General features: G+C 48.6%; 2 protein-coding genes across 2 annotated transcripts in view; one reads left to right on the top strand and one right to left on the bottom strand.

Moving 5' to 3' along the window:
• The window catches only part of CUNH1orf94 (chromosome unknown C1orf94 homolog), a 42,576-nt gene extending 39,641 nt beyond the window's left edge, over positions 1-2,935 (bottom strand). The window contains exon 1 of the mRNA XM_012440285.2: positions 1,737-2,935. Coding sequence (XP_012295708.2) covers positions 1,737-2,056 — 320 coding nt within the window. The 5' untranslated portion in view covers positions 2,057-2,935. The remainder of the gene's footprint in view (positions 1-1,736) is intronic.
• Positions 2,936-15,459: 12,524 nt separating this feature from the next.
• CSMD2 (CUB and Sushi multiple domains 2) overlaps positions 15,460-27,524 on the top strand; it is a 616,469-nt gene continuing 604,404 nt past the window's right edge. Inside the window, exon 1 of the mRNA XM_064363669.1 lies at positions 15,460-15,646. Within this exon, the coding sequence (XP_064219739.1) occupies positions 15,460-15,646 (187 nt within the window). The remainder of the gene's footprint in view (positions 15,647-27,524) is intronic.

The raw sequence follows: 27,524 nt of genomic DNA, 5'->3' as shown, positions 1-27,524 counted from the left end.
TGGATTTTGGGGCCCAGCAAACAGCCCACTTGGCTCCACAGTGACCCCTGAAGCACCCTGAGGTAAATGGAGCATAGCGTGAAACCCCAGAATGAAGCAAACAACAACAGCAGCAAATCCCAACCTGAAGAAGTACATGTTAAGGGCAGCCTGATTTGTATAACGCATCTTTCATTTCCCTGTCTCCCATCACATCAGATCCTCATTATCAACTCTGAGGTGGACAAGGCAGCGCATATCATCCTCAATTTGCAGATGAGGAAATCAAGGCCAAATGGAGTTGAGCAGCTGGCCAAAGGTGCACCAGTTCAATTTTCAGCCAAGTGCAGACTGGAAGTTGAGTCTGTCTCCATTAACTCAGTGTGACCTGGCAAAGAGGGTGCCATCTACTGGAAATTGCTACTGACCCTTGATCCAGAAAGTGGACAATCAGCTACTTGGCCACTGAGAGCTGAGCACAGCCCCATGGGTCCTCCTGCCAAGGCCTTGTCCCAGAGCAGATGGCAATGGGCAGAGGAGAAGGGCTCAATGCCACGGAAGGGCCTGACAGCAGAATTTGGGCTGTAGAATGGCCATTCTCGTCTAAGTCATGTCATGCTGAGTACAGGGCAGCGGGGGCAGGACTCGCCAAAGTGTCTTCCACCTTCATCTGCAGTAAGTAAACGAGTCCACAGAGGGACAGAAGGTAGTGCAGAGCTGGGTGTCAGTTACACTTTGCTCTTCTTCTTAGCTCTTGCTCAGACACCTCTGAAACCTGAGGCAGCTGATAAATGCCTGAATGGCTCCCTGACTCCAGAGCATCTCTGAACCGAGCTGTAGCATGTGTTGGAGCAGGCAACACTTAATTATCAGTTAGTCTTTAATTAGCTCTTAATTATCAACACTTAATCCATCTGTAAAATGGGGACACTAACATGCCTCATAGAGATTCTGGGAGCATTAATTAAGTTTACAGTCCACTTTGAAGATGCAAAACGTGAAATAAGTGCTCAATGGCAGTATTAATAACCACAGCAGACTTACTTTCTTTTCCTAATGAGGTCCCTTTTTCCTCTCTATTCCTTCTTCTCCTTTCAAATATCCATCCTCAACAATATCTGCCTAACTTTGCCCTCATGGAGAAACACTTAGCTCTGTGTTTCCCAGACACAGGATTTCCCATCCAGGAAACAGGCTATTTACAGCCATCTTCTCGCACTTTAATTTTCTATTATGTCCTCTGAATATGTCAGTGCATTCCCAGTAAATATTTTGATGTGTGCTCTTGCAGCAGCTTCTGTGGAGGCTGAATGGGACAGCTGCTCCCTGTATTAGGGAATTCCAGATGTGATTTAAAACCATCAGACTGATCCATGTGAATGCCTTGCCTTTAGGTGGGAGAGGGGAAGGATCTTCTAGCTGCTTCTGGGGAATGCCACGAGCCATATAACCCTTAGCCTTGTCTAGGGTGGTTTTTCAAGGACCTCAGATTCACATGCCTTTAGGATGAGAAACGTCTGTTTAGTGGGCTGGTGAAGAGGCAGCCTGGAATATAGCCCTAAACTGGCTCTTCACCCAGGTAACTGCAGAACCTTGGTCAGCTCTTCTACAAAGCTTGAAGAAAGGACCATGGAGAGGGCAATATACAGCCTTTAGGGTTTCACCAGCCTAAACGCTGGGCCAGAACATTCCCTCATAAAGTCAGACATCATCTCCTCCCTTCTCCCTTGCTGCCAACCGAGTAGAGGGGTACTTACTCTTCTTGGAAGCTGAGCTCATGGTCTCCTATAGTTCCAGCCATGGGGACAGAGAGCTGCTCCATGGAGGTCCAGGGCTGTGAGGCCTCAGGCAGGCCTTGAACTCTCTTCCAGATTTCATGGCAAGTCTTGTCTAGGCTGTCTTGGGGTGTGTCCTGGTGGATCCAGATGTATCTGGGGAATGGGCCCAGGGCGCAGGGGCGCTTGGCCACCAGGGCCGAGGACGAAAGAAGCCCATTTCCACTGGCCATCCTTCTCCACTCTTTCTGGAAGTCCCTCTGTCCACCCAGGGCTAGAAGACATCCATCACTACCCCTCATTCACCAGACAGGGAGAGGAGGATGGCGCTTGGTAGAAGTGGGTCAGTTCTGTCTGGCTGTAGCTCCAGCAAGGTGGTTAGGTTCAGAGGCCTTTGATTTGTGTGGGAGGGGTGGGTGGAGGACAGCTTTCTTTTGGAGAGGGGAACTTATTTTGATTTGTTTTTACTTGCTCTTCCCTGACTTTTGCCCCCCTCCCCGTCTCCCTCAGAAGAAAATATTTAAAAGTCAACAAAAACCAGTAGCTTAGGAACCGTGGAATGCCCCGGAGATCAGGAACCAGGCGCCTGGGCGAGCAGAATGACATCTGGGAACAGCTGGAGGGGAAGGCTGGCTCTCCCCACAGTCCCTGGCACTGCCCCCTTGCGACGCCGCCGTGACACCTTGCGACGCCTGGGCTCAGCCCATGCTCGCCCGCTAAGCCCCGCGGAGGGCTCGGTGCGGGCCCGGTACCACGCTAGGCACTCTGGGGGCGGGGCCCCGCAGGAGACGCTCGCCTGGGCGTTCCCAGGAAACCCCGCGCAGAGCGAGCGCCAACGGCGGGGCCCACCTCCCCTCCGCCCCCGGCCCAGTTCCCGCTTTTCTCTCGACCTACCCCTCCTGCCCCCGTTCTCTCGCTGCTGCTCTGCTGCCCCCGGAAAGAGGAGGTGAGGCGTGTGTGGATGGGCCCACAGCCCTCCGGCCCCGGCCCACAGCAGACCCCTGTCCCGGCAGCGCCGCGCTGCGGAAGGGCCCGGCGGCTTAAGACCGCGCTGACTAGGCAGGGCAGGCTGGGCCCGGCGGCTCCCACCGATTTGCTTGCCAGTGGTTCCCACACCTTCGCCGTCGAGCGGCGGAATTCTTTCTGTGGGTTTCAAACGGAAACGCAACGGCTCGGTGCGCGGGGCGCTCCGGGTTCGGAGCCCAAGACCCGCCGGTGGGGTGGGTGCGGGTGGGGCCCAAAGGACCCCAGGGCTCTTCCGGGGATCAGAAGTCAAAGCCAAACGCGTCGCCGCCCCACGTCGCCGCTCCACACAAACCTCAGCTCCTGCCTGGGGTCCCCCCACCGCCCCCCGGCATCCTCGACCGCCTGATTTTAATCCTAACTGCCATTTTACGGGGCGCTTGCCCTGTGCCAAGCGCTGGGCTCACATTCAATCCTATTAAAGCTCGTGAAATTAGTAGTACTTTTTTATTATCGTTCTACATGTCAGGAAAGCAAATCTCAGTCATAAAGGATTGTGTCGAAGGCCCACTAAGAAGTGGGAAGCTGAGACTCAGACCTAGGCCTGATCTAGCCCTTGACCACTGAAGAGCTTCAGTAGGTGGGTGGGAGCAGGGTAGGAGGTCCAGTTCAGGGAGAAGGGCTAAGTCAGCTGACTGCTGATCAACAGGACCCTTCCCTCATGGAAGCAGCTTCATTCAACTGGGCACTGACACAGTACCTCCGCTGGGGGAGGCTCTCTGGCCCCAAAAATCAGGGGGTTGTTTCTCCAGTAATTCCCCTGAAAAGGAAGAGCAAGAGAGTGGAGAAGGAAGAGAGAAGAATGGATATAAATTGAGGAAGATGGCAGTCTATAAATGCAGGGCTGGGTTGAATCCTGACACTCACATTCCAGCGATGTGACGCTAACAACTGTGAACTTCTCCCATCCTCATTCATCATTCCCCCAGTGCTGATACAACCCCTGCTCTGTGCCTGATGAGTTGCTGGCACTGAAGAAGCCTAAGGGTGGGCAAAACTGGCATGGTCCCTGCTCCCACTAGCCTGTCTACTAGTGAGGAGAGATCGATGCAAACTAGCCAAGCAAGTAAAGCAGCAATAATTACAGAGGCAATGGGGCTCTGATGGAAAATAACTATTAGGTTGGCGCAAAAGTAATTGCGGTTTTTGCCATCACTTGCAATGGCAAAAACAATTACTTTTGCGCCAACCTAATATCAAATGAGACATTGGGGAGAAGAGGGGAGGCAGCATTCCATGCTGGTCCAGGCTGAAGGATGAGAAGGATTCCTTTTCTGTAAAATGGTGTTAATAATTATGAAGATCACATTTCTAGCACACAGTAGGCACTCAAGAAATATGTGTTGGATGAATTAATGGTATACTGTATGTAAAGTGCCTGGTATACAGTAAGTGCCCAATACACAACCTTGCTCTTTACAGAGGAGCTGAGTTCCTGGAAATGTTGGCTCTAAATTTTGAAATCCAAGCTTCATTCCCCTTTGATTTTCATTACAAAATTGAAGATATGTTCCTTTGGGGAAAATTCCGAGGGCCTAGACTGAATAAAATTATAGTTAAGAATGTAGAAAACCTTTTAAAATAGTGTATTTAAAGGAAAAGTGATCATTTCTGATGAAATATTAATAGTTCTGAAAATGTCACTCAGTGTTTGTGCTGCTTGGCATTTGGTTGGCTAACACCTAAGCTTAGAGCAGAACGCCAACGACCCTGCACTGCCCTGGCCCCAGGATTCTGGAAAGTTAGCCAGCTCACTCACTCTTCCTGTTCCCTCTCTCCCTCAAAGGAGACCAGGCTACAGGGGCTAAATCAGAAAGGACTGTAAAAAAATCAAATACAGCAGGGATAGGGAACAAAGATAGAGCATGTTTTTAGAGTGCACAGATGAGATTTCTAGAAAATTCTGCAAATATCTTAAGTGATGTACTTAGAAATAGTATAAAGCTATGTTCATATGGTAGCCACTAGCCACATGGGGTTGTTTTAATTTTAATTTTATTTTAATGTAAATTAAATGAAAAATTCAGCTCCTCATTTGCATGAGCCACATATTATGTGCTCAGTAGCCACATGTGGCTACTGGCTGCCGTATTGGACAACACAGAGAGCATTTCCATTATCATGAAATACATATACTCGAGAACCAGAGTCCCTGGGTTCAGATTCTGAGTTCATGTTTTCTGGCAATGTAGCCTTAGGCAAGTGACTCTGCCTTGGTGTATTAGTTTGGTAGGGCTGCCATAATGAAGTCCACAGACTGTGTGGCTTAAACAGCAGAATTTTATTTCCTTGCCATTCTAGAGGCTGGAAGGCCAAGATCAAGGTGTTGGCATGGTTAGTTTCATTCTGAAGTTTTTCTCCTTGGCTTGTACTTGGCTGCCTTCTCCCTGTGTCCTCACATGGTCTTCCCTCTATGTGTGTCCCTGTCCTAATCTCTTCTTTAAAGAACACCAGTCATGTTAGATTAGGACACACCCTAATGGCTTTTTAAAAAAATCTTAGTTACCTCTTTAAAGAACTGATCTCCAAATACAGTTATATTCTGAGGTATTTGGGTTTAGGATTGCAGCATACAATTCAGCCCATAACACTTGATTTCCTAATCTTTAAAATGAGATGATAATAAAGAATACTTGCTTCGTAGAATTACTATAGATGTTCTATTACTAAAAAATTGCTTAACACATGGAAAGTCCTTTGAACAACAACTGGCAGATAGTGTTTTACAATAGTTTGCTTGTTAATTACACTGAAATGCATGCCTTTGGAGTTTCTGAATAGCAGCTTTTGTGTTTTGTGTAGGGGGGAGAATTTTGTGGTACTGGGGAAGTTGTTCTGTGATGGAGAAATGGACTCAGAGAATCACTTATGCCTTTCCAGGCTTTGTTCATTTTTGAGCACCCATCATGGGTTAAAATTGTGCAGGACACAGGGATTAGAGATGATGAAAAAATGTCTACCCTAGATAGAATCACCTAGTGAAGGAGGCAGGGGCAAATCATTCCATAAAGGCCTGGTACACAGCAGTGTGGTATAAACTGATTCCATCCAACATGGAGTTATGTTCCTCCAACACATGTATCTATGCCCAGCATTGTTTGAGGTGCTGAAGATAAGTAGTGAAGATGAGGAGCTTGGTCTGTCTTCTTTAGAGTTTGAAGTGGAGCATTTAATGGTCATGGACACCATTTCATCTGTGAATTATTTTTAGCTTGGAAAACTTCTTGAATTCCTCCTTACTACCTACATTACCCTGGGCAGGTTGGTTTAACCTCGATGTCTCAGTTTGTTCATCTGTGAAATACAGATAAAAAAATACTGACTTCATGGACTTATTTTATAACAATCAAAATAATACATGTAAACTGCTTATAATAGTTTGGTTAATGCATGTATCCAATGAATGTTGGCTATCATTATTTAGAATTCTAGGATTCTTAACTTTCCTCTGTGGAACCAGGAAGGCCTAAGGAGGAGGCAATTCTCCTTACCTCCCATCCAGTCAAAGCCTCTCCTCACCTGGCTTTCATCTCTGACACAAACATGGCTAGGCTGGAAGACTCAGAAAGGTGGAAATGACCTAAGCTCTTTTACAATCGTCCTAGCCCCTGAGCCTACTTACTCTTGTGGGTCCCTTTAGGTTCCTCATCTAACATATTTTAAACACACCCACCTCTCACCATAAAAATAACTTTTTGGCTATAGAAGAAAATTGAAAGGATTTTTGCCATTTTGCTTTTGAAAGTTTTTGGCCATGAGTAATTTATTTAATTTGTGATGGGCTGTGATTTCTCACCAATCTTAGTGCCCACTCGAGAAATCTTGCGCAGAGAGAAAACTCCAACCTACAAATTGTTACCAAATGCAATGAAATTTTTATGACTACTAAATTCAACAGTTAATGAAGTTGACATAATGTTATACTCTGCATTTAATTAAATATTTACTGATTTCCATGTGGCAGTTTTCTTTGGATTGTGGGACTAATCATCAAATGTTTAGGACTCAAACGTTTTTGTAGGTCCCTAAAACCCAGAGGGACACCCGTTCCCATTTGAATAATGCTCAATGGGTCAAACTGCCCAGAGGCAGGATCCATGCTAGGGATATCCCAGGCAAATATCTTGGGAGAATTAACCATAAGAGTGAAGGGAAGAGGCAGTTGCTGCCATTCATAGGAATGGGCCTCCCCTTCATGTTGTCTCAGCAACAGGACAGGGCTGCAGAGCAGCCAGTCATTTCTAGGATTTTGAAAAGCTACCTTGAGTATTCTGAAAGCAAAGCTGTGACTCTGTAGCTTCTCTCTCCTGGCAGCACCATCAGTGATCTCTGCCATTTCTTGAGGGTTTATCCCTTATTATTGCCTCATTCCTTGCCCACACGAGAGGAGGCAGTTAAGAGCTCGGGTGGTGGCAGCTGACACACTTGAATTTGAATTCCTGTTCTACTGCTTGATAAAGGCAGCTTTGTATATGCTTAACTTCTCTGACATTCTTCATCAGCAAAGTGGTAAAAACAGTAGGTTTGGGTAGAGAGAATGTTTAAACAGGGAAATGCATGTGAAGTTCTCAACAGAGTGCCTGGCTTAGGATAAGCTCTCAATAAAAAGAAATGTATAATTATCATGATCACTAGCTATTATTATTGACAGCCTAGTGACGTAAAAATGGCAGCCTATGACATCTCCACCTAAAGTTAGGAAAAAGGAAGGTCACAGATGACAGAAGAAAAGAATATGGTGGCGGCAGTGGTGGTCCAGTAAGGTAGCAACAAAGTCAGAATTTCAGCTGGCTTTCTTCCTGCTTTGGTCTTTCTGCCAGACTCCAGTAATAAGCCAAGGATTCCTGGTGAGGCCCTTTATGGAAAACCCTTCAGCTAGAAGCTCTGTATTCTGCCCTTCCTTCCATAACTTCCATGCCAGGACATTGGTCACTAAAATGCAATCACTTAAGACTTCTACCTTACTGCTGAGATGATCTGAGGCAGCTTTCAGATTAAAAAGTACAACTACAGCATCAAAGAATAAAGAAAGGATTGACTCCATCTAAAGAAAGCAGAAACAGTTGCTACTTTCAGGTACCTGAAATGGTCAGACCGCATGGAGGTAATAAGGCAATAAAATTGGGTATCCTTATTTGTCAGCTAAAGCAAAAATGGAAACACGTCAGGTGGCAGAGTTTTTATTTTCTGACAGCAGAAAATACACATCTTCATCTGCAGAGACAAAATGTTTCCAGGAAATAACCCCAAGCATGAATTTATCATGAGTCCTTGTATAAAGGACACTGAGTGACATAGTGGGCAATATATGCAATTCTGTTTTCATAAAAGACAGAGATGCTGTTAAGTTCATCAGTTTCTCACATCAGGGTTCTCTGAAGACAGCATAACATTAAATCATAACTCAGTGGAGGCATTTCTTTAAGGAACTCAAATAATGAAGTCTAGAAGAGATACCTTTGGGTCCATTCCACAAACATTACTGAGCACCTACTTAACCATCCATCCATCCATCTATCCATCTACCCACCCAGCAAAAATTCCCTGAATGTCCACCATGTACCAGGCATTCTGAATGGCACTGACAAATATTGCTTGTAAGAACTGTCAACTGGACTGAATTTTGAAGGGCAAATAGGAGAAGGCCAGACACAGAAGGAGGAGGGGAGCTTTCTAGGCAGAGAGAACAAAATACAGAAGGACCCAGGGGAAGGGGGAGAGAAAGCATGGCTCAATGCAGGAGTGCAAGGGTGTCAGAATGGCTGGAGCTTGGGGATTTGGGAGTAGGGAGATCTGAGGCTAGAGGGGCTAGCAGGGACCGATGATGGAGGCTCTTCTAGGGAGGGTCTAGCAGGGAGCTTGGATTTTACTCTGTAGGCTATGGGGGAAAGTCTGGGGAAGACAGTGGAGCTGTAAAATCGGGTGAGTATTTTTAAAAGATAGCTGGTGGCAGAGAAGAAGATGCATTGAATAGGGCAAGAGCAGAAATGGGCACCTGTTACTCAGTTGTTGTAAGTAACCTGAAACACAGCCATCGTGGACTGGTTAGAATCTGGGAGGTGTCTAGGAGGCAGAATCTGGAGGGCTCAGTGACGGCTTGGATGTGGGGACTGGGCAAGATGGGAATCCAGGATAAATAGGTTTCTGGCTCAGGATCTGGGTGGATGTGGAAACTGTTCCCTGAATTGGGGAGCTGAGCAGAGAGGCATGCTGTGGTAGAGAACTATAAGTGGGTGAGCCCAGGTCTAGGCAGGCTGTGGAGGAGCGGGTGAGGTGAGACTCCTTTGAAACATCTGAGGAGAGAGAATGCCAGACACAATACAGGCCGTGGGACTCAGGAGAAAAGAGGTTTCCATCCTAGGAGTTGCCCATCCACCAGCAGGGACAAATAAGAAAGCTGGCAGTTATAGAAAGACTGTTGAGTCAGAACAGAGGCCTATTTCCACCCTGTGAAAATTTCTAACCTATTTCCACCATCCGTCCCTGTACTGGCCCACTCTGTGCTTTCTTTCTAGAAAGTGCTGCTTTTCATCTGCCCCTTCCTGTAGGCTGAGCTAGGAGCCCTTCTTCTTTTTATCACATGCTATATCTCTTCTGGAGTAATCAATCATGCTTTGCTGTTTAACTCTCTTCTCAGTAAACTATCAACCCCGGAGGACAGGGGCCATGGGAATGTCTTATTCTTCTTTATATTTGTTTCCTCAGCACCTAGCACAGACTCTGACATGCAGCTCAGTGTGGCATGAACAAATGAATGAAAGAGTAAGTGAAGAGTAATCAAATGACTACACAGGATACTATGCAAAAAACAAGGAGGCCTGTATAAGAATATTGCTAGCTGCTGTAGCAAACTTCAATATTTCAATGGCTTAACACTGGTAAAGATCTTTTCTTTCATAACGTTACAGTGTGGGTGTTCCTGGTTGGTGGCTGACTTTTCCTTGACATGTTGATTTGGAGACCCACAATTGTTCCATCAGCGGCTCTGCTGTCCCCAAGGACCCAAATGCTCTGTATCCAGCCAGCAGATGGTGAAGTAACCCTGGGAAGATTTTATGGGGTAAGCCTTGAAGTGACACACATCACTCCTGCTCACATTCCTTTGACCAGATCCCTGTCTCAAGACTGCATCCAGCTGTAAAGAGCACTGGGAAAGATAGTCCCAGCTGGGCAGCTACTTCTCAGTGACCAGTCAGCACTATTAACTGTTGGCTGAAGAATTCTTTGGGGCAAAGAGAGGCTGTCCGCTGCATTGTAGGATGTTTAGTAGCATCCCTGGCCTATAGCTCATAGAAGCCAGTAGTACTCTCCAGTTGTGACAACTAAAAATGTCTGCAGATATTGCCAAATGTCCCGGGGAGTAGTGGTTGCGGGGATTGCCCTCAGTTGAGAACCTGCTTCATACTGTGGAATAGAAAGCAGAAATGTTTGATATTCAGCTAGTTGTCCATGCTAAAAGGGCCAGCTAACCCAGCAGAGGGTACAAGTTGGAGGGGATTTAGAAAAGGCTACCTGGGGGAGGTGACTCTTGAGTTGAGTGATGATTAGGAATTAGATGCGATAGGAAATTGTATTGTTGGCAGAGGAAGCAGCATGAGTAAAGACATGTAGGCACACTAGTATCGCTGACTGGAGGAGCTTCAAATAGAAATGACAGCCTGGAGCTCCTTTCCTGTGGCTTATGGCCTTTGGCCTGCAGAGGAAAGTGTTGACCTCTGTTTTGTCACTGGCATGAGCTCTTTTTTCCTTATTTCACAAATGAAGAATTTTCTCCAAGAATGTCAGAATGTGGTAGCACTAGAGGAATGGCCTGGGCTGTGAACCCCTCCTCACTTCCCTCTCCTGATCTCACCTTGGTGTGGTCTGGGCTTTTTCCTCATGAAGGCCCTCTGTCACCACTCCTTGGGCGGCAGATTGCTGCCACCTCTACGGTGATTGCCTCGCCCTTGGGAGATACTCGCGTTGGCCTGGTCATGCTCATGATTTTAAAATCCTGCCCCGATTGGGATCCTAAACTTTTCCTCTGAGCCCATCTTTGTCCTGTAGCCCTTCTCTTCATCCTGGCCTTCCTCTTGTCCTCTACTTCTGCCCTCGCATTGCTAGAGTCTCCCATTTGCTCTCTCCCTCTCTCCCTTGGCTTCAGAAGGCTTTTTGATCTTTTCCTGGGTCAGAATGACAATTTCGGGGCATCAAGTCTATAGCTCCTCTCTGAATGAGACCGCATTCTCCAGAGCATCAGGCCTTGTATTCTTTGTAAATCAAACCCTGATGTTATCTGGATGTTAGGCTTATCTTGGCTAGTCACTAGACTGCACTGGGCTTTTCTGCAATGTGATATTGTAAAGACACCTCAACCCACGGCTGCCTGTTGCTCATACTGAGAATGGGAGGGACAGGCAGGGAGCCAGCACTGGGGGCTGGGCTGAGACCCACGCTCTCCTAGGCTAGATGGGGGTCGGCTGGTATGTTTTTGACTCCTGCCTCTCCATTGCCCTGCAAATGTTTCTAGGGTCTCCATGTCTGTCTTTGCCCCCATGCTTCCTGACTCAAACTGTTGTAGTAGTCTTCCAAGTGGTACCCCTTCCTTTCTTGTACTTTCTTCACAGAGAAGCTAGAGTATATGTCAGGCCACATCACTTAACTACTCTTTCCCAGAAATGAAAACCTACCTTTCGTATTCAGAGCTGCCTAGTTTTCACTAAAGAAGCCATGCTGTACACAGAAAATAGATGTAAACAGATATCTCTTTGCATATATTTTCTGCCTGTCAAGCATCTGTTCTCTCTCCTCCCTGTCTCTGAAAAATCATCTCCTGTTACAGGTTGAATTGTGTGCACCCCACCCAAATTCATAGGTTGGAATCCTAACCCCTAGTACTTCAGGATGTGACCTTATTTGGAGTTAGAGTCGTTAAAAAGTCAATTAAGTTAAAACGAGGCCATTAGGATGGGTCCTAATGCAGTATGACTGGTGTCCTTATTAGAAGAAGTTTGGACACAGATGTGTACAGTGGGAATACATGTGAGGACACAGGGAGACGAAGGCAGCCACCTACAAGCCAGAGAGAGACGCCTCAGAGGGAGCCAACCGTGTTGCCACCTTGATCTTGGACTTCCAGCCTCCAGAACTGTGAGGTGATACATTCCTGTTGTTTAAGCCACATGGTCTATGGTACTTTGTTGTGGCAGCAGCCCTAGCAAATTAATATGCCTTCTATTTCTCACTGGCTAAGAATAAAATGCAAACTCCTCACCATTCCCTAATTGACCCTATGTGATCTGCCCTACTCCCCATCTTCCATCCTCCTCCTGGCCCCCTTCTCTTTTTAAAGCCTTGCCTGTGCTCACTATACCAAAAGTCCTTTCCCCAACTTTGCATGGCTGCCCTGCTTAATTCTATTATTACATTTATTTATTTATTTATTTATTTGTAGACAGAGTCGGGCTCTGTCACCCAGGTTGGAGTGCAGTGGTGGGATCACGGCTTACTGCAGCCTTGAATGCCTGGGCTTAAATGATCCTCTGACTTTAGCCTCCTGAGCACCTTGCTTAATTTTAGATCCCAGGTTGGAGTGCAGTGGTGGGATCATGGCTCACTGCAGCCTTGAACGCGTGGGCTCAAATGATCCTCTGGCTTCAGCCTCCTGAGCACCTTGCTTAATTTTAGATCCCATCTTCTACCGTTGCCAGTCTTCCCAGACCATCTCTCTAAAGCATGTCCCTGTATTGCTGCTTCTAGCACCATAAACTTTCCTTTTGTAGCATCCTTAATTAGTAACTTTGTGTATATTTGTGTACATATTTCCTGCCTTCATCAAGTCAGGGACTGTTCACTAGGTGCATATTCATTGTCTAGCATAGCACCCGGACACATAATGATGCTCAATACATATTTGTTGAGTAAATGCATCTTCACCTTGTTAAGGTCTTTATCCCTGTCTCAGGTTCCAGCCCAAATCTTACTTTCCTCCTTAAATTAGCCTTCTGATCCCCCAAGTCCAAGAGAAGCTCACTGTCTTGACATGCCTCTCTGTAGCATGCCGGTTCTTCAGTCATGGTGATTATTGCTGTCTGACGGTATAAGTTATATGTGGGTTTCCACCTCTGGCCTGCATCCTCCCAAAGCAGGAACACACACTGTGCATCTCTGCATGGCCCACAGCACAGCCTCTCTCAGGGCCCCTAGCACAGGAGGCGCTCAGTAAATGCATGTGGACCCAAATAGATCAGAGAGCAGGAATGGCGGAGGATGTGAATAACTGGGCCTTTTCCAGGGATAAAAAAGATGCCCCTGCCCGCCACAGCCCCCGGGGAGAAGGATGACAAACACTCCTTTTGCCCCGGAAGGTTTTGGGGGTTAAATCTCATCTGCCCATTGCAGTCACAGATCAAAGTTCTGGAGCTGAGAAGGGGGTAAGAGAAAGCCCATTGGCCTGCAGCACCAGATTTATAGAGCAGCCCAGACTTTCTTCTGCCCAGCTGTGGGCTGCACAGGAGGCCTGGGCATCTCTGCCAGTTCCTTTCTCTGGAGGAGAACCCCGCCTCCAAGAAAGGGGGAAAGTCGGAGCTTAGAAGCTAGGAGCCCATCCCCAGGCAAGCCCAGCTAACAGCTCCCAAGGCTGCCACCACCATCACTCCCAGAATAGTCAGTCCCTTCCTCCTCTCCAGGGCTGGTGGGAAGGCTGAGCCCTCTCTTTCAGGGGACTGGCTCTGGACAATGGGAAGGGAGAAGCCCCCTCCCTGCTGCCCCAGGGACATAAAGCAGGCCTTTCACTGAGGAGTTCTGGCTGCTTCGGTTGGTTCTTGGCACCCAGCGAAGCGGCGTCGGGAGGGGCGGGCAAGGAAGCGTGTTGGGGGTGGGGACCGGCCCGCAATTCTGAGGAGGTTCGCCCGCCTAGGGCCACCGGGCTGGCTCCCCAGCTGTGGGATGAGCTCATGCAGGGAAACCGGAACAACCTGGGGTAGGGGGAAGGGAGGACGAGTGGCATCTAAGAGGCTGCGAAAGCGTGGATCTGGGGAGCAAGTTTTTCATGGGGAGTAGGGACAAGCCTCTACTCCTCCAGCCCCGCCTCAGCCCCCCAATTCGGATTGTCAATTCCACATCCCCTCTCATACCCTTCCTTGGATGGAAATTCCTGGCCACGCTGACAGCGGGCCAACCTGGGTCGCTAACTTCCCCCAGCCTGGGTCGCCATCCCTATAGTACCTCTCCACACCCTTCCCCAGAAAATATCGGGCTCCACCGCCCGCCGGCCACTGCCCCCTTGGCCACACAGATGCCAACGCTCAGTTTTGGCCAAAACGCGCTGCTCCCTAAGCCCCGAGCACAGCTTCTCTGAGGTGCGTTGGCAAAGGGGATGGGGGCGCACAACGCAGGTGCCTTTCCACTGCACGCGCCAGCGGGGGCCTCCTCTCCGGGCCTTGCCCCTCCCAGTTTCCTCCAGCCTCCTCCCACGAAGCGTCTCTTCCCTCTTGCCGAAGAGTTTGGCGTAGACAGCGAAGGAGCCATCGTGCCTGGCGGAGAAGCCGGGAGTAGACAAGACACTGACGGCGACCGAGTCCGGTGGGGGATGGGGTGGGGACCGACGCTGAGCCCTTGGGCCAGGAGGCTGCCGTTACTGGGGAGAGGTGGGGAGCGGTTCACGCCCTTGGGAGGAACTCTCTTGGTTTGGGGCCTTGGCTGGGAGGAGGAGGGGAAGAGGAAGAAGCAGGATCCGATTATTTAAATTTGGGGATAAATTGTACAAGTAACTCTTGCACGGTCCTTCCACCAACCTCAGTCCCCACCCCCAACTCCTGTACATACAGGCACCGTCTCCGTCATCCCGAGATTTTTGTCTTAGGGTAGGAGTGGGACCGCCCTGGGTCAAATGAACGATCCCCCACCCCCCATCCCCCGCTCCACCGCCCTCCAATTCTTAACCCTGCCTCTGTCTACGCACAACGTCCCTCCTCTGGGATGGGATAGGAGGCTATTGTGAATGAGGCTCCTAAGCATCACCCCTGGCCCCAGATTGCAAGTTCAAAGCCACCACCCAAGATCAGCTTGTAAGAGCCACGACTTGGGGAACCGCGTCCTTCTTTGGTTACCTTTTCCCAGACAGGATTCTAATTTCCAAACGTGGAAGAGGCGTGTGTGTATGTGCCTGTGTGTGTTAGTGCGTGTGTCTGTCACTGTGTGTGTATATGTGTGCGTGTGGAGAGGGGGGTATATTTATGGGTGATTTTATAAATGAAAACGGGAGGACTGAACTTAAAAGAAACTGGTCAATTGTAAAACAAACAGGGATAAACAACGCTTTAGATGTAATTTGTGGTTTATCTGGAGGTGGAGGTGGCGCTGAAAAGGAACCCCCGCCCCCCAATATTTTTTCCTTAGCTGCACCTCCACCCCCAGCATTTGGAGCGGCGGAGAAGCTGCTCCGGAGTGATTAATCCGGGGATAATTCACCCCCCCGCCCCCCGGCGCGAACCCCGCGAAGCGGGATTGGAGCGAGTCATTTCCGAGAGCGCAGCGCGCCTCTCCCCGGCCGGGCGGACACTTGGTTCATTCCAGCCGCAGAAGCTCAGGGCTCCCGCGTACTGGGATTTTTTTCCTAGCAGAAAAAAGCTCCAGAGCTCTCCTGACCTCCTTTCTCCTCGGCGGTGAGCGGAGCCTCTCCCTCGGCGCTGCCGGCCGCGCCATGCCGCGCTCGCGGGGACGGGAGCTGGGGCGCTGCGGCTGCCCCGCGGGGAGGGCTCGCGGCGAAGCCGGGATTTCGGCGCTCGTGCCGGGCGCCGGGAGGCACTGGGGCCGCCCGCCGCCGCCAACGCCGCCGCCTCTGCTGCTGCTGCTGGGCTGGGGGCTGCTCAGCGTCTCCGCCGCCGCGGGTGAGTCCAGCCGCGCCGAGGAGCCAGCGGCCGCCGCGCGCCCCACCCGAGCCTCGAGCCCACTCATCCTCGACCGGGTCCCAGTCCCTTCCCCCGCCCCTATCCCTGCCCGAATCTCCCACCCTCCCAATTGCCTACTCTCATTCTCATCCTTGCCTCCTTCTCCCACCCCACCCTCAGCCACGTCCTCATCTCCATTGCTACCCCAGCCCCAGCCGCAACTTGGCCGGATGTGGCCGGTGTGCGGGCCTGGGAGACAGACATCCCCGCCCGGGGTTGCGGGGCACCTGGTCTGTGGCTTCAGTTTCTCCAGCCTCCCAGCCCCCGAGGTGCCAGGCTTTTTCCAGATAAACTTTCCCGGAGCCCTCCTCCCCCAGCTCCCGATTCTGCCAGGCATGCTGGTCCTGGGGGCTGGAGAGGAACCTCGCGCCCCCTCCCCATTTCCGCGTCTGCAAGGTCTGCCCTTCCCTGCCCCCGCCCATTTTCTCCAATTGAAACCGGTGCCCCCTCTAGAGCCGCCAGGAGACTGCGGCCGCCATCCCCCTCCCCAAATGCCACCCCTCCCTCGGCGATAGGAGCTAGGAGGGGGTTCAGGTGGGCGCGTGTCCACGGCGGGGTCCCGCGCATTCCTTGCGGGAGGGATCAGGTGGGGGCTGGAGGGTGTTGAGCGACGGGAAAGAGGGGGTGGGGGTTGTAGCCGGGGGCGGAGGAGGGAGTGTCGCCGCCAGGCTTCGCGCTGCCACATTTCCCCTCGGTTCTCACTCCGCGCCAAAGTGCCCTTTCCCGCGCCCTGCTGCAGCCTAGTGCCTGGGCTGCGGCAGCAGTAGTGGCGGCGCAGGCGGCGGGACCGGCTCCCGACGACCGAGTCCGGGAGGGGGCGGACCTGGCGGGGGCAGAGAGTCCCGGAACTTCGCGGGTGTCTGGCTGCAGCTTGCAGCGCGCGGGGAGGTCCGCGAACCTTCGAGGGAACCCAGTCCCCTGTGGAGGCTACTGGCCTGGACCCCTCCCACTTTGACCACAGCGCCCCTCAGAAGCTCAGTTCTAGCCACAACCTAGAAAGTTCCGTGTGCCCGGGCGAGATGGGTCCAAATCGGGATGCCTGGAATCGCATTTTCATTTAGTCCGGAGGCTGACACCCACTGAGGGAGAAAACCGAATAGACCTGCTGCTCAGGCCTGAACCTAGGGCACCTTAGATCTGGAGCCTTGGGGTTTGTTTTGTTTTGTTTTGTTTTGAAAACACCGATTGAACCTCTGAAGGCTTGGCCTGGACCAGCCCAGTTCCCCTTTTTGGGAAAGTGCTCCTCTCCTCTGACAGGTCAGTGAGTGGCGAGCTCTCTGGCCCACTATGGCCTCCAGCATCTTGTGAGTCCGTCCTCGCAGACCGTGTCGCCCACTGCTTAGCCGCGGCATGATGGGGTTCTTGGTCAAGGAGGGCGCCGGGAGTCAGTTCTGGCTCTCTCATTCCTAGCTGACGGGACTTTCTCAGGTTCTGCTAAGAGTCATATCCACCGACACCCAGAGAGGGGCGCCCGCGGTGCGCGTGCCTGGGAGTTCTGGCCTCTCACACACCCACACCCACTGGGAGGCTGTCCACACCGACGCTGCTGGTCACCCAGACTTGCCACATGGGCGGTGGGGGACCGCTGCTACCTCCCGTCAGGCCTCCCGGACGTTTGTCAAGGCGAGGTCGGTCTCTGGCTTAGCTGATTGGAGAAAGTCTTGGGATCAGACTAAATTGTTTTTTTCTGGCTAGATTTGTTTCTGCCCCTTGGGCATATCCTGCCCCTGAGGGAGAGAAAAAGTCCGACTCACCAGCGCTTGCATTGCACAGCGGTGCTAGAATCCTGCCCTATAGAGATCCATTTGCTCGCAGCTCCTAGATCAGTAGAAAAGCTGGGAGGAGGGGGCACTGTGTTCGTGGCTTGGGGTAGTTTCTCTCTAGCAGGCCCCGCTCTGGCTTGCAAGCTTCCAGTACATTTCATTTCTTTTCTTTTCTTGAGACAGAGTTTCGCTCTTGTTGTCCAGGCTCGAGTGCAATGGCCCGGTGTTAGCTCACTGCAACCTCTGCCTCCCGGGTTCAGGTGATTGTCCTGCCTCAGCCTCCTGAGTAGCTGGGATAACAGGTGCGCACCACCATGTCCAGCTAATTTTTGTATTTTTAGTAGAGACAGAGTTTCGCCATGTTGGTCAGGCTGGTCTGGAGCTCCTGACCTTGCGTGATCCTCACGCCTCGGCCTCCCAAAGTGCTGGGATTACAGGCATGAGCCACTGAGCCTGGCCCAGTACATTTCTTTTTAAGCCTTTCCCGCATTTAGATGGGATGTTTGGCCTTGCAGGCAACAGAGATTTGGGAATGGATTTGGTGACAGAAGATCTGCAGAATTTTGTACATTAGAAGGAGAAACACATTCATTTTGTGTTCACACTGTTGAATTTAAAAGATGCTCAGGACTGAACCGTCTCCCTTCCTTGGTGATCACTGGACAAATGAAAAGAAGGATTTGAAAAAGGGGAGTCTCCTTACCCACTAATACTTTCTTCCCTCAACCCCTTTAGTACCTGTCCTGCCTGGCACTCCGCTCCCTGCTCCATCAGTAACCCTCCTTTTTTTTTTTGAGACGGAGTTTCAGCTTGTTGCCCAGGCTGTAGTGCAATGGCACAATCTCAGCTCACTGCAACCTCCATCTCCCTGGTTCAACTGATTTCCCTTCCTCAGTCTCCCAAGTAGCTGGGATTACAGGCTCACACCACCATGCCCAGCTAATTTTGTATTTTTAGCAGAGACAGGGTTTCTCCGTGTTGGTCAGGCTGGTCTCGAACTCCTGACCTCAGGTGATGCCTCAGCCTCGCAAAGTGCTGGGATTACAGGCGTGAGCCACTAGGCTCGGCCACCCTCCCTTCTTAAAACATGATTCCTCTTGACCTGTAAACAGGCTCATCTTTAACAAAAAACAAGTCAAGGAACCTTCTTGACCTATTGACCTATCTAAGCCACTGTCCCATCTCTCTTTGTCTTTCACAGTCATTTCTCTTAAAAGGGGTCTTCATGTCACTTTTCTCTACTACCAGTCACTCCTTGCTTCAGCTTCTGTTTCCAGGATGAGAGGTAATAAGATGACAAAGATGCCCCTGGAATACTTTAGAAGAGAGCACCAATGACCACCTGAATTGCCAGATACATTGTACTTTGTCTTTATTTTCCTTTATCTCTCTGTGGCTGTGGCCACTGTGGAGAAATTTCTCTTCCTTGGGCTTCGGGACACTATGTTTTACTGATTTTCTGCTGTCTCTTGAGTGTTCCTTCTCAGTCTCTAATACTAACACTTATTCCCCTCCCTGAAGTATGGTGTCCTGCAACATTTAATTCTTTGTACTTTTCACCATTCCTTTTACCATTCCCTGGGTGAGCTCGTCCTTGCCCAACTCTTCCACTACCACACTCTGAAGCTTCCAGACAGATCTCTTCTGCCAAGATGTCTCTCCTGATATACATCTATTGGCTTCCTGGTCCACAGAAACTGTGGGTCTAGGTAACCCATATATCCAGCTGATTCTTGGACATCTTCACCTAGATGTTTCCCTTCCAAAGCAAACTCATTAGCTTCTTTCCTAAGCCTCCAGTATTTCCTATGTGAGCTGGTGGTTCCTGTAGCATCCCAATTATGGAGCCCAGAAACCTTTGGATCATCCTCAACTCCTTCGTTATCATGTGGCCATCAAGTTCTGTCAGTTTTATACCCTCAATTATTCTCAAACCTAGCTACTTTCCTCTGGATTGAGAAGCCTGAGCATTGAAAAAGCTATCATGCCTTCCACTCTCTTACTAACTAATTTTTTAAAAAGCAGTATTATTAAACTACAGTTAGAAGGAATTCTGACAAAGTTCTGTTTTTTCCCATGCCAACCACCTAACGGCTTTAAAAAAAATACAATGCCAAATTTAAAAAAATTCCCCGCTTTGTATGTTGTCTGAGTGCTTGCTTTTAGTCAGCCTCTTGTAAACTAGAGCACTGACTGTACTCAGTGTTCTATTACAGTACAAACTGAATTGTATTAAAAAGCATTTATTTGTCTGCCTTACACATTAAACTGTGAGCTTACTGAAGGCAGGGACAGTGCCTTATTTCTCTTGGTATCCCCATATCCAGCTCAGGTTCTGGCATAGAATTGGTGCTTAATGTATGGCTGTTTGAGCAGATGGTTTTTGTAGTTTTCTTTTTCTTGGACAGTTTTCCAGGGACTGATAAGGCTAAATCAGGGGTCAAGGAGGCCAGCTGGTTTGCAGAGTTAATAAGATGACAAAGACATCTGGTCCCCTGTTGCTTTTCTCCACAACTAAGTATCACCATTTGGTGACAGCTCCCTAGATTCTAGAACCAGTGCAACAATAATCCCTTGGCATACCACTCTCCTTCAACCCTGAGCCAAGGAAAGGCATTTCCCTACTCAGTCACCAATGTGTGTATGAATTTGAATTTCCATTTGCAATCAAGCTGAGGGTTTATGGTTTTTAAAAAATGAGCTGACTGCAGCAGAGTGCTCACCATATCTAGGGCTGGTGATTGTCTGGCTTTGTTGAAGGTGAGATTAGAATCATGCACCAGGCTTTGGGAGGCTGAGGCAGGTGGATCACAAGGTCAAGAGATCGAGACCATCCTGGCCAACATGATGAAATCCTGTCTCTACTAAAAGTACAAAAAATTAGCTGTGTGGTGGTGTGCGCCTGTAGTCCCAGCTACTTTGGAGGCTGAGGCGGGAGAATTGCTTGAAACCCGAAAACGGAAGTTGCAGTGAGCCGGGATCGCGCCACTGCACTCCAGCCTGGTGATAGAGTGAGACTCTGTCTCAAAAAAAAAAAAATCATGCACTAGGGATTGGAGGACCAAATTGCAGGGTCTTGGGCACTGCATGGTTTGGGTTCTCCGGCAGAGCCCAGCAGGCAGCTTCAGCAGCATCCTCTTCACCCTCATTCATGTGCCTGACCTGCCTATTTTGCCCTCATCATCACGCCAGCAGGATTAAGGGAATCTGATTGCTCCACAGAGCCTTGTTGGAGACCTAGCTGATCTTCAGGCCTCTCTAAGATTCAGGCTCCCTGCTGTAAAAAGGACAAGTAATTCCTGAATTTTTGGAAGGATTAGAAACCAGAGATGCAACCAGTCCAGTGCCATACCTCATCGAATGTGTCTATTAAATAGAAGCTGGAGCCGAAGGAACCATCCAGGAAGTCTGTGTGCCCTCACCATGTCCTCCCCTACCTACCATGCTCAGAGAGCTGTTCTGGGCACCCAGGGGAGTCACACTAACAGCTCACATTCACTGAGTACTCACCAGCACTATCTTAAGCACTTGCGGGTATTAACTCAATCCTCTCAGCAACCCAGTGAACCCTGCAGTATCATTATTTCCATTTCATAGATGAAGAAACAGGTTCAGAGAGGGCACATAACTTACCCACACACTAAGTAAACAGGCAAGCCTTAGTTTGGATGCAGGCCTGGCTGACACCAAATCCTTTACTCATAACCCCATTGCTATTCACCTTCTTGGAGACCCAGCCGATGCTACATCCCTGGAAGCTTCTGCCTAGGCTGCTTTCTTTGGCTTTGCTTTTCTCACTTGGCTGTCCTTATTCAGTTTTAACTGAGTCCCACACTTTTAAACCTCAGGCAGCTATTGTCCATTCCACTCCACCACAAGCTCCTGGGGGAGGCTGTAAAGTCATTCTTGGTTTCTAGCCCCAAACACCCATCTAGATGGAACTCTGCTGTGGGCTCTCAGATATCTGCCCATATTTCCTCTGTTGTCAGATTCATCAGGACATACTGGAATTTCTTGCTTAAAGAGGTGATATCTGTCTCTTTTCCCTAAAGGACCATGAACTCAGGCCCGGCAGTGTCGCCCAGCTCAGAGCACATAGTGAACACTCAGTGAGTGTGCTGATGAGACACTCAGACCTGATGAAACAATCAGAGGCAGGTTATTTGGAGCCCAGGGTTCCTTTTCCCTTAGACCACCCTCTTGGGTATTCCCAGGACAGCTGGGGGCTAGGAAGACTAGAAAAGGGTGAAGGGGCATCTTCAAGTGGGAGGCAGTCCCAGGCCCATCTGCACAATAATAATAGCTCTCTTACTGAATGCTGATTAAATGCTTTATAGACATTACCATTTAATTATCACTGTAATATCATATTTGAGGATACTGAGGCTCAGAAAGTAAGCAGTTAGTTGAAGACTATAGAGCAGGTAGGTAAAGAGGGCAGGATTAAACCTCAAGTCTACTTGACCCTAGGACCCATCTTTATGGAAAGCACCTGTTACAGTCCTGGGCCCATTGTTAGCATTCAATGTATGTTAGATACTATTACTATTACTACAACTACAGTCTACTTGCTTTCTGCACCAGCCTCTTAGAATTATAAGAGAAACAATTCACACACTCTGCCAGTCTCAGGCACCACTATATGCAGTGGGGAGAGTCTTTTCTCTTTGCTCCTCTGGCTGAAAGCACACACCTTAGAACCTGGTCACCTCACCCAACCCATCAACCCAGCTCAGCGCTCTTTATTCAGGAGGGTAGGGAGGGAGAACCCTCTGCCTCGACAATACACTGCACTGCCCTCCCAGGGTTTCTCCCCTTGGGTGGCATATGGCCTCTCACTCCTCCTCTCTGCCTGTTGCAGTGTTATGAGAGCATCACTAGCAATAGGGGAACACCGGGGTGAACCTGCAAATGGAGGATTAAAGACTCCATCTCAGGGCTCACTCACTTTGAGAAGAGCTTGATTTCCCTTGGACCCACAGAAAGCAAAGAGTGGGCTATGCAATGTGGGAGTTTCTCAACTTGAAAATGATAGTGTGGTTCTCAGAACTCTTTCCTTGCTCTTGTAAGTTAAGAGCAACAAAGTAAACTCATATTATTTTTTCCCTCCTGTAAAAATGAGATTCTGATTCTGATTCTTCTTTTCTCCTCTCCCACCCAAACACACTTAATTCTTAGAGCTTTGGGGGACGGCGAGACTCGTTGGCCTTCTCAGGTAGCTTAATGTCACATGAAAGATAGTCATGACCCACTATACATCCACAAAGGTGAACTTTAGCCAAACAACAGATGAGAGGGGAGGAGATGGAGTAGAACATGATGGGTTGGGATTGGAGAAATAGGGTAATTTGAGATAGACTGAGCTCAAGTAGGAAAGTGTAAGTTGGGTAGGATCAAAGATGGGTTGGGATATTGGGATAGGATAGATAGAGTGAGATAGGTGATGGAGTGGAATGGGATAGGACTGAGTGAGATGTGATGTCGGGGATGGGATTGAAAGGGTGGGGTGTGCAGTATTCAGCAGATTGCCTGGGATAGGGGTGAGGTGGGGTGGCAATGTGTTAGAAGAGACTAGGGTGGGATGGGATAAGATGGGGTGGTGGAGTTGGGATGGAGTGGAATGGAACATCTGGGATATGATGGAGTAGAGGTGAGATGTGTTGTGGTGGAATGGCAGGAGATGGAGGGAAATCAGATGTATTGGGATTGTTTGGGTTGGTGGGAGATAAGATGGGGTTATTATGTAACCAATTGAATGGGCACCAATTGAGTGGGCATGAGGAAATGGGAAGTGAGGGAGGGCGCTGGAAATAGCTTGACCCACTTCACATTATTGTAGCATCTTCATCTTCCTAACCAGAACTTCTTGAATGTTGATCAGTTTATTTCTCACCTGAATTGTGAAATTTCAGGCACATATAAAGTCTTCATTAGCCTTTGGTTCCATATAGCCTGAATCCTAAAATGCTGGAGGCTCCATTTTCCTGCCATAAGGGATCATTCTTCAGGGAGATGCTGGGAGTCCCGTGTGGCCACCACCAGGTACCCATCAGAAAAATATGCCTGGTACAAACCAGGAGCACCAGGGCAGCTTCTGTTAAGTCCAGCATCAGAGAAAGACATTGTACCTGCCCTAGAGCTAGTACAGTGGCTCCACTCACAGAAAGCAAAGCCCAGGATGGAGTCGGGGTTTACCTCCATGGCCCCCTCTGTTGGGGGAGTCTTTCTTCTAGAGGCTCTTTTACTTTCCACCTGTTTGCGTCTATACTGTTGGAAAATTTTAAACTGAAATAGTCTTTCAAGGGATGTCAGTCCCACCCTTGAAAAATCATTATTATGAGGAACTCTCATGATGCTAAAAATAATGTATGTATAGTTAAATGACTGTGAGCACCAAATTACTCTGAAAAATTTGAGAATCTCCTGTGCCATCTAGAGCAGAAAATAAGGGCTTATATTGCAACACAAAGCCTTCCTCCCTGCCAGTGTCTAATTTATACTCAATTAAGTGCAATTATAATCCAGAACATCAAAAAATTATGTGTCCATCTTCTAGGTTTTCAAATAGAAAACAGAATAAGTTCTATTATTAAGTACCTGCATCTATTTATTGATTGAAAGTAAGCAAGTGTGACGGATGTAACTTTACAGGGAAAAAGCAGAGACTTTGAAATTTGAGATACAAGTGTATTACCAGAGAATGTGCAGGCATTTTGTGCAGAATGATTGATGACCCTTTCTGTGATGAGCAAGTGTGGTAGAGTCGAATCAGGCCTTGGGAGATTTGTCTTCAAGTTGCTGCCTGACTACACCCCTTTCCCTACCCCAGTCTCAATCTCCCTACCTACCAACTTCCCTACCCCAGTCTCAATCTCCCTACCTACCAACCTTCATTGCTTCCTCCATTGCCATTTCAGGAATGGAGAGAGCTCGGCGATTGGGGAGACTTGGTGATGGTGTGTGGACTTGGCAGTAAGAAGGAGATGATAATTTAATGGTTTATTTTCAATCCATGCTAAAGTGTCCCTAGCATGAAAACAGACATCTCAATGATGGCATCCCCTCCTGCCAGGGACTTATCCTCCTGGCCTTATCCTATGTGCATTCCTAGAAGGGCTGACCCATAGCAGATCCTCAGCTAGGAGAAAGGCCTTATTTGGCCTAGGAGTCAGGAATTCAGCCTTCCAGTCTTGGCTATGCCCCTAACCACCTATGTGACCAGAAGCCAATCATTTCATCTTCCTGGGCCTCTATTTTCACATGTATAAAATAGAGATAATAATATACAGCTTGTCTATGCAATGATGGACTTGGAAGCTCTTTAATCAACAAAACAAAACAAAAAAGCCAAAGCTATTAGAATAAGATCAAAAAAGTTTCTTGTTTAAGCCCATCCAGTGGGAGATCTTGCCCAGGGCTCAGGCTGGCTTGGCTTTCCAGGGATGGGAAGCTCATGACCTCTGCAGACAGCATGCCAGGCTACTTTTCAGGTCTCAGGGGTGATAGGTGAAGGAGAGTGGGCTTGCTGAGCTTCTTGGCCTTGATCCATTCTTACCCTCCAGTGGCCTGTGGGACTGCTCCTGAGACCACAAAGGGAAGAAACAATCCGTCTCCATCCAGAGCCCGTCAGACATCCTGGCCACAGCCTTTTTCCCAACTACCTCCCACCCCTGGGCAACACCACTGTGAGTTCAGTCTGGGAGAGTTGATTGCTTGGGCTTTACTCTCACTAACACATTCAACCAGGGGACAAGATTGGAATGAGGCCTTTAACCTCTAGCAAGAGGAAAATTCCCTGCATTCAAGAACCACTGGGACTCACATCTCCTATGATATTTTGTTCCAAGAAACATGGAAAGAAGACAATGTTACAGGGACAGTTTTCCTGAGTTACGGGGAAGGCACAGTTGACGTTTTTTGTTTTCTGCACCCCCCCACCAAATCTCAGGTGCATGGCATTTGAATGAATCCTACCCTCACTCCACTTTGTACTTTATGATCCCCTGTCTGTGCAAAACTCCTCTCTTATTTACAGTTTTTGCCTCCCTTCATCCCAGATCCTAAAGCTATCCCAATCCCAATAAGTACCCATTCTGATGTGTTTGATATACGTTTTCAAATATGCACGGATCCTTATAAAATATGTAGGGTTGTTTATATGTCTATGTATTTTTTATTTCTATAAATGATATTGAGGTATAAATTTCATCTGGTTTCTTAGTTTATTTACTTAACACCATATTTTGCAGATCTTGCCATGCTCCTTGTGTGTATCTAGTCAGTGGTTTCTAACTGCTGCATTGCATTATGAGTTCCGCATCCGTCACGTTTTATGTATCTGTTCCCCTGGGGAGAGCCCTCTAGCTTATCAGCAAGTCCCCCCCACTCCACTACTAGAAGATCTGAAGATCATTCTTGTACATTCTCTCTTGGGACCCTGTGTGAGAATGGTTCTGGACTATATGATGGAGGATTTGCTCCCTGGGTTAATGTGTTAGCTTTTCATGTTCTGCCATGGTGTTTTCCAGAGCACCATGGAAATGGTGTGCCAGGTCACATTTCCACTAAAAGTGTCCAAGAGTTTCTGTCTTCCCACATCTTCATGGATACCTAATATTAGCCACCTGTCCAATTTTGCCATTTTTGGCAATGTAAAGTGCCATCTCATTGTATTAATTTACATTTCTCTTATTACTAGTAAGCCTGAACATCTCTTACAGGCTTGTTGGCTGTTTGAACTTCTCTTTTCCTGAATTGCCTATTTATATTATTTGCCCATTTAAAAATTGGATTTCTCGTCTTAGAAATCTTTTGGTTGATTTGCAGATGTTTTGTTTATAGTCTAGGTGTTGCCCTTTGTTTATTTTAGAAGTTACAAATAGCTTCTTCTAATCTTTAATCCATCTATTTGGCATATGGCAGCTTTCTTTGGACAGGAATGCTTCCTTTTGATATAGTCAGATCCATCAGTGTGTTGGGAGAGGTAGAAATTGAGACATGAGGGCACTGAGGAGCTAGAGAGCATGATGGGGTCCCATGGACCCACATGGGTCCACTCTCTTGCAGGGCTGGCTCTCTGTATGGAGGGCTCTGAGGAGTCCTAGAACCTTCCTGTCCATCCTGAGCCCCCACATACTACAGGAGGTCTCTCTTCTGGCTCAAGGCCCTGTGTTTCCTGAAGACCCCAGTTAAAGTACAGTTTAATGGATGGGTGCTATACCTAGAGAATGGGCAGGATTACTCAGTCCTTCAGCAATCATTTATTGAGTATCTCTGTGTGCCTGAGCTCTCAGCTGCATTGGGGACATGGGCAAGTTTTAGTGCTGAGTGTACATAAGGGAGGCAGCTACACACAGGCTCAGAGCAGCATTATTCACAACAGCCAAATGGCGGAAGCAACCCATGTGTCCATGTGCAGATGAGTAGATAAACAAAATGTGGTATATCCATATGATGGAATATCTTTCAGCTTTAAAAAGGAAGGAAATTCTGACACCCACTACAGCATGGATGAACCTTGAGGACATCATGCTAAGTGAAAGAAACCAGTTACAGGCCGGGTGCGGTAACTCACACCCATAATCCCAGCACTTCAGGGGGCCTAGGCAGGTGGATCACTTGAGGTCAGGAGTTCAAGACCAGCCTGGCCAACATCGTGTAACCCTGTCTCTACTAAAAATATAAAAATCCGCCCAACATGGTAGTCCCAGCTACTCTGGAGGCTGAGGCACAAGAATCGTTTGAACCTAGAGGTGGAGGTTGCAGTGAGCCGAGATCATACCACTGTACTCCAGCCTGGGTGACAGAGTGAGAGTTTGTCTCCAAAAAAATAAAAAAGAAAGTAGCCTAGTTACAAAAGGGCAAATAAATACCTACCATATGCTTCCACTGATGTGTGAGGTATTTAGCACAGGCAAATCCACAGGGACAGAAAGCAGAATGGTGGTTGCCAGGGGCTGGGGAGGGGGAGATGGGGAGTTAATTGCTTAATGGGCACTGACTTTCGGTTCTGCAAGATGGAGAGAGTTCTGTGGATGCATGGTGGTGATGGCAGC

This window comes from Aotus nancymaae, unplaced genomic scaffold, assembly GCF_030222135.1.
Source record: "Aotus nancymaae isolate 86718 unplaced genomic scaffold, 86718_ANA_hifiasm-v0.15.2.pri h1tg000053l, whole genome shotgun sequence".
In the NCBI taxonomy this organism is placed as follows: domain Eukaryota; kingdom Metazoa; phylum Chordata; class Mammalia; order Primates; family Aotidae; genus Aotus; species Aotus nancymaae.
The sequence above is the reverse complement of the archived record's forward strand: the minus strand, read 5'-3'. Positions and strand labels throughout refer to the sequence as shown.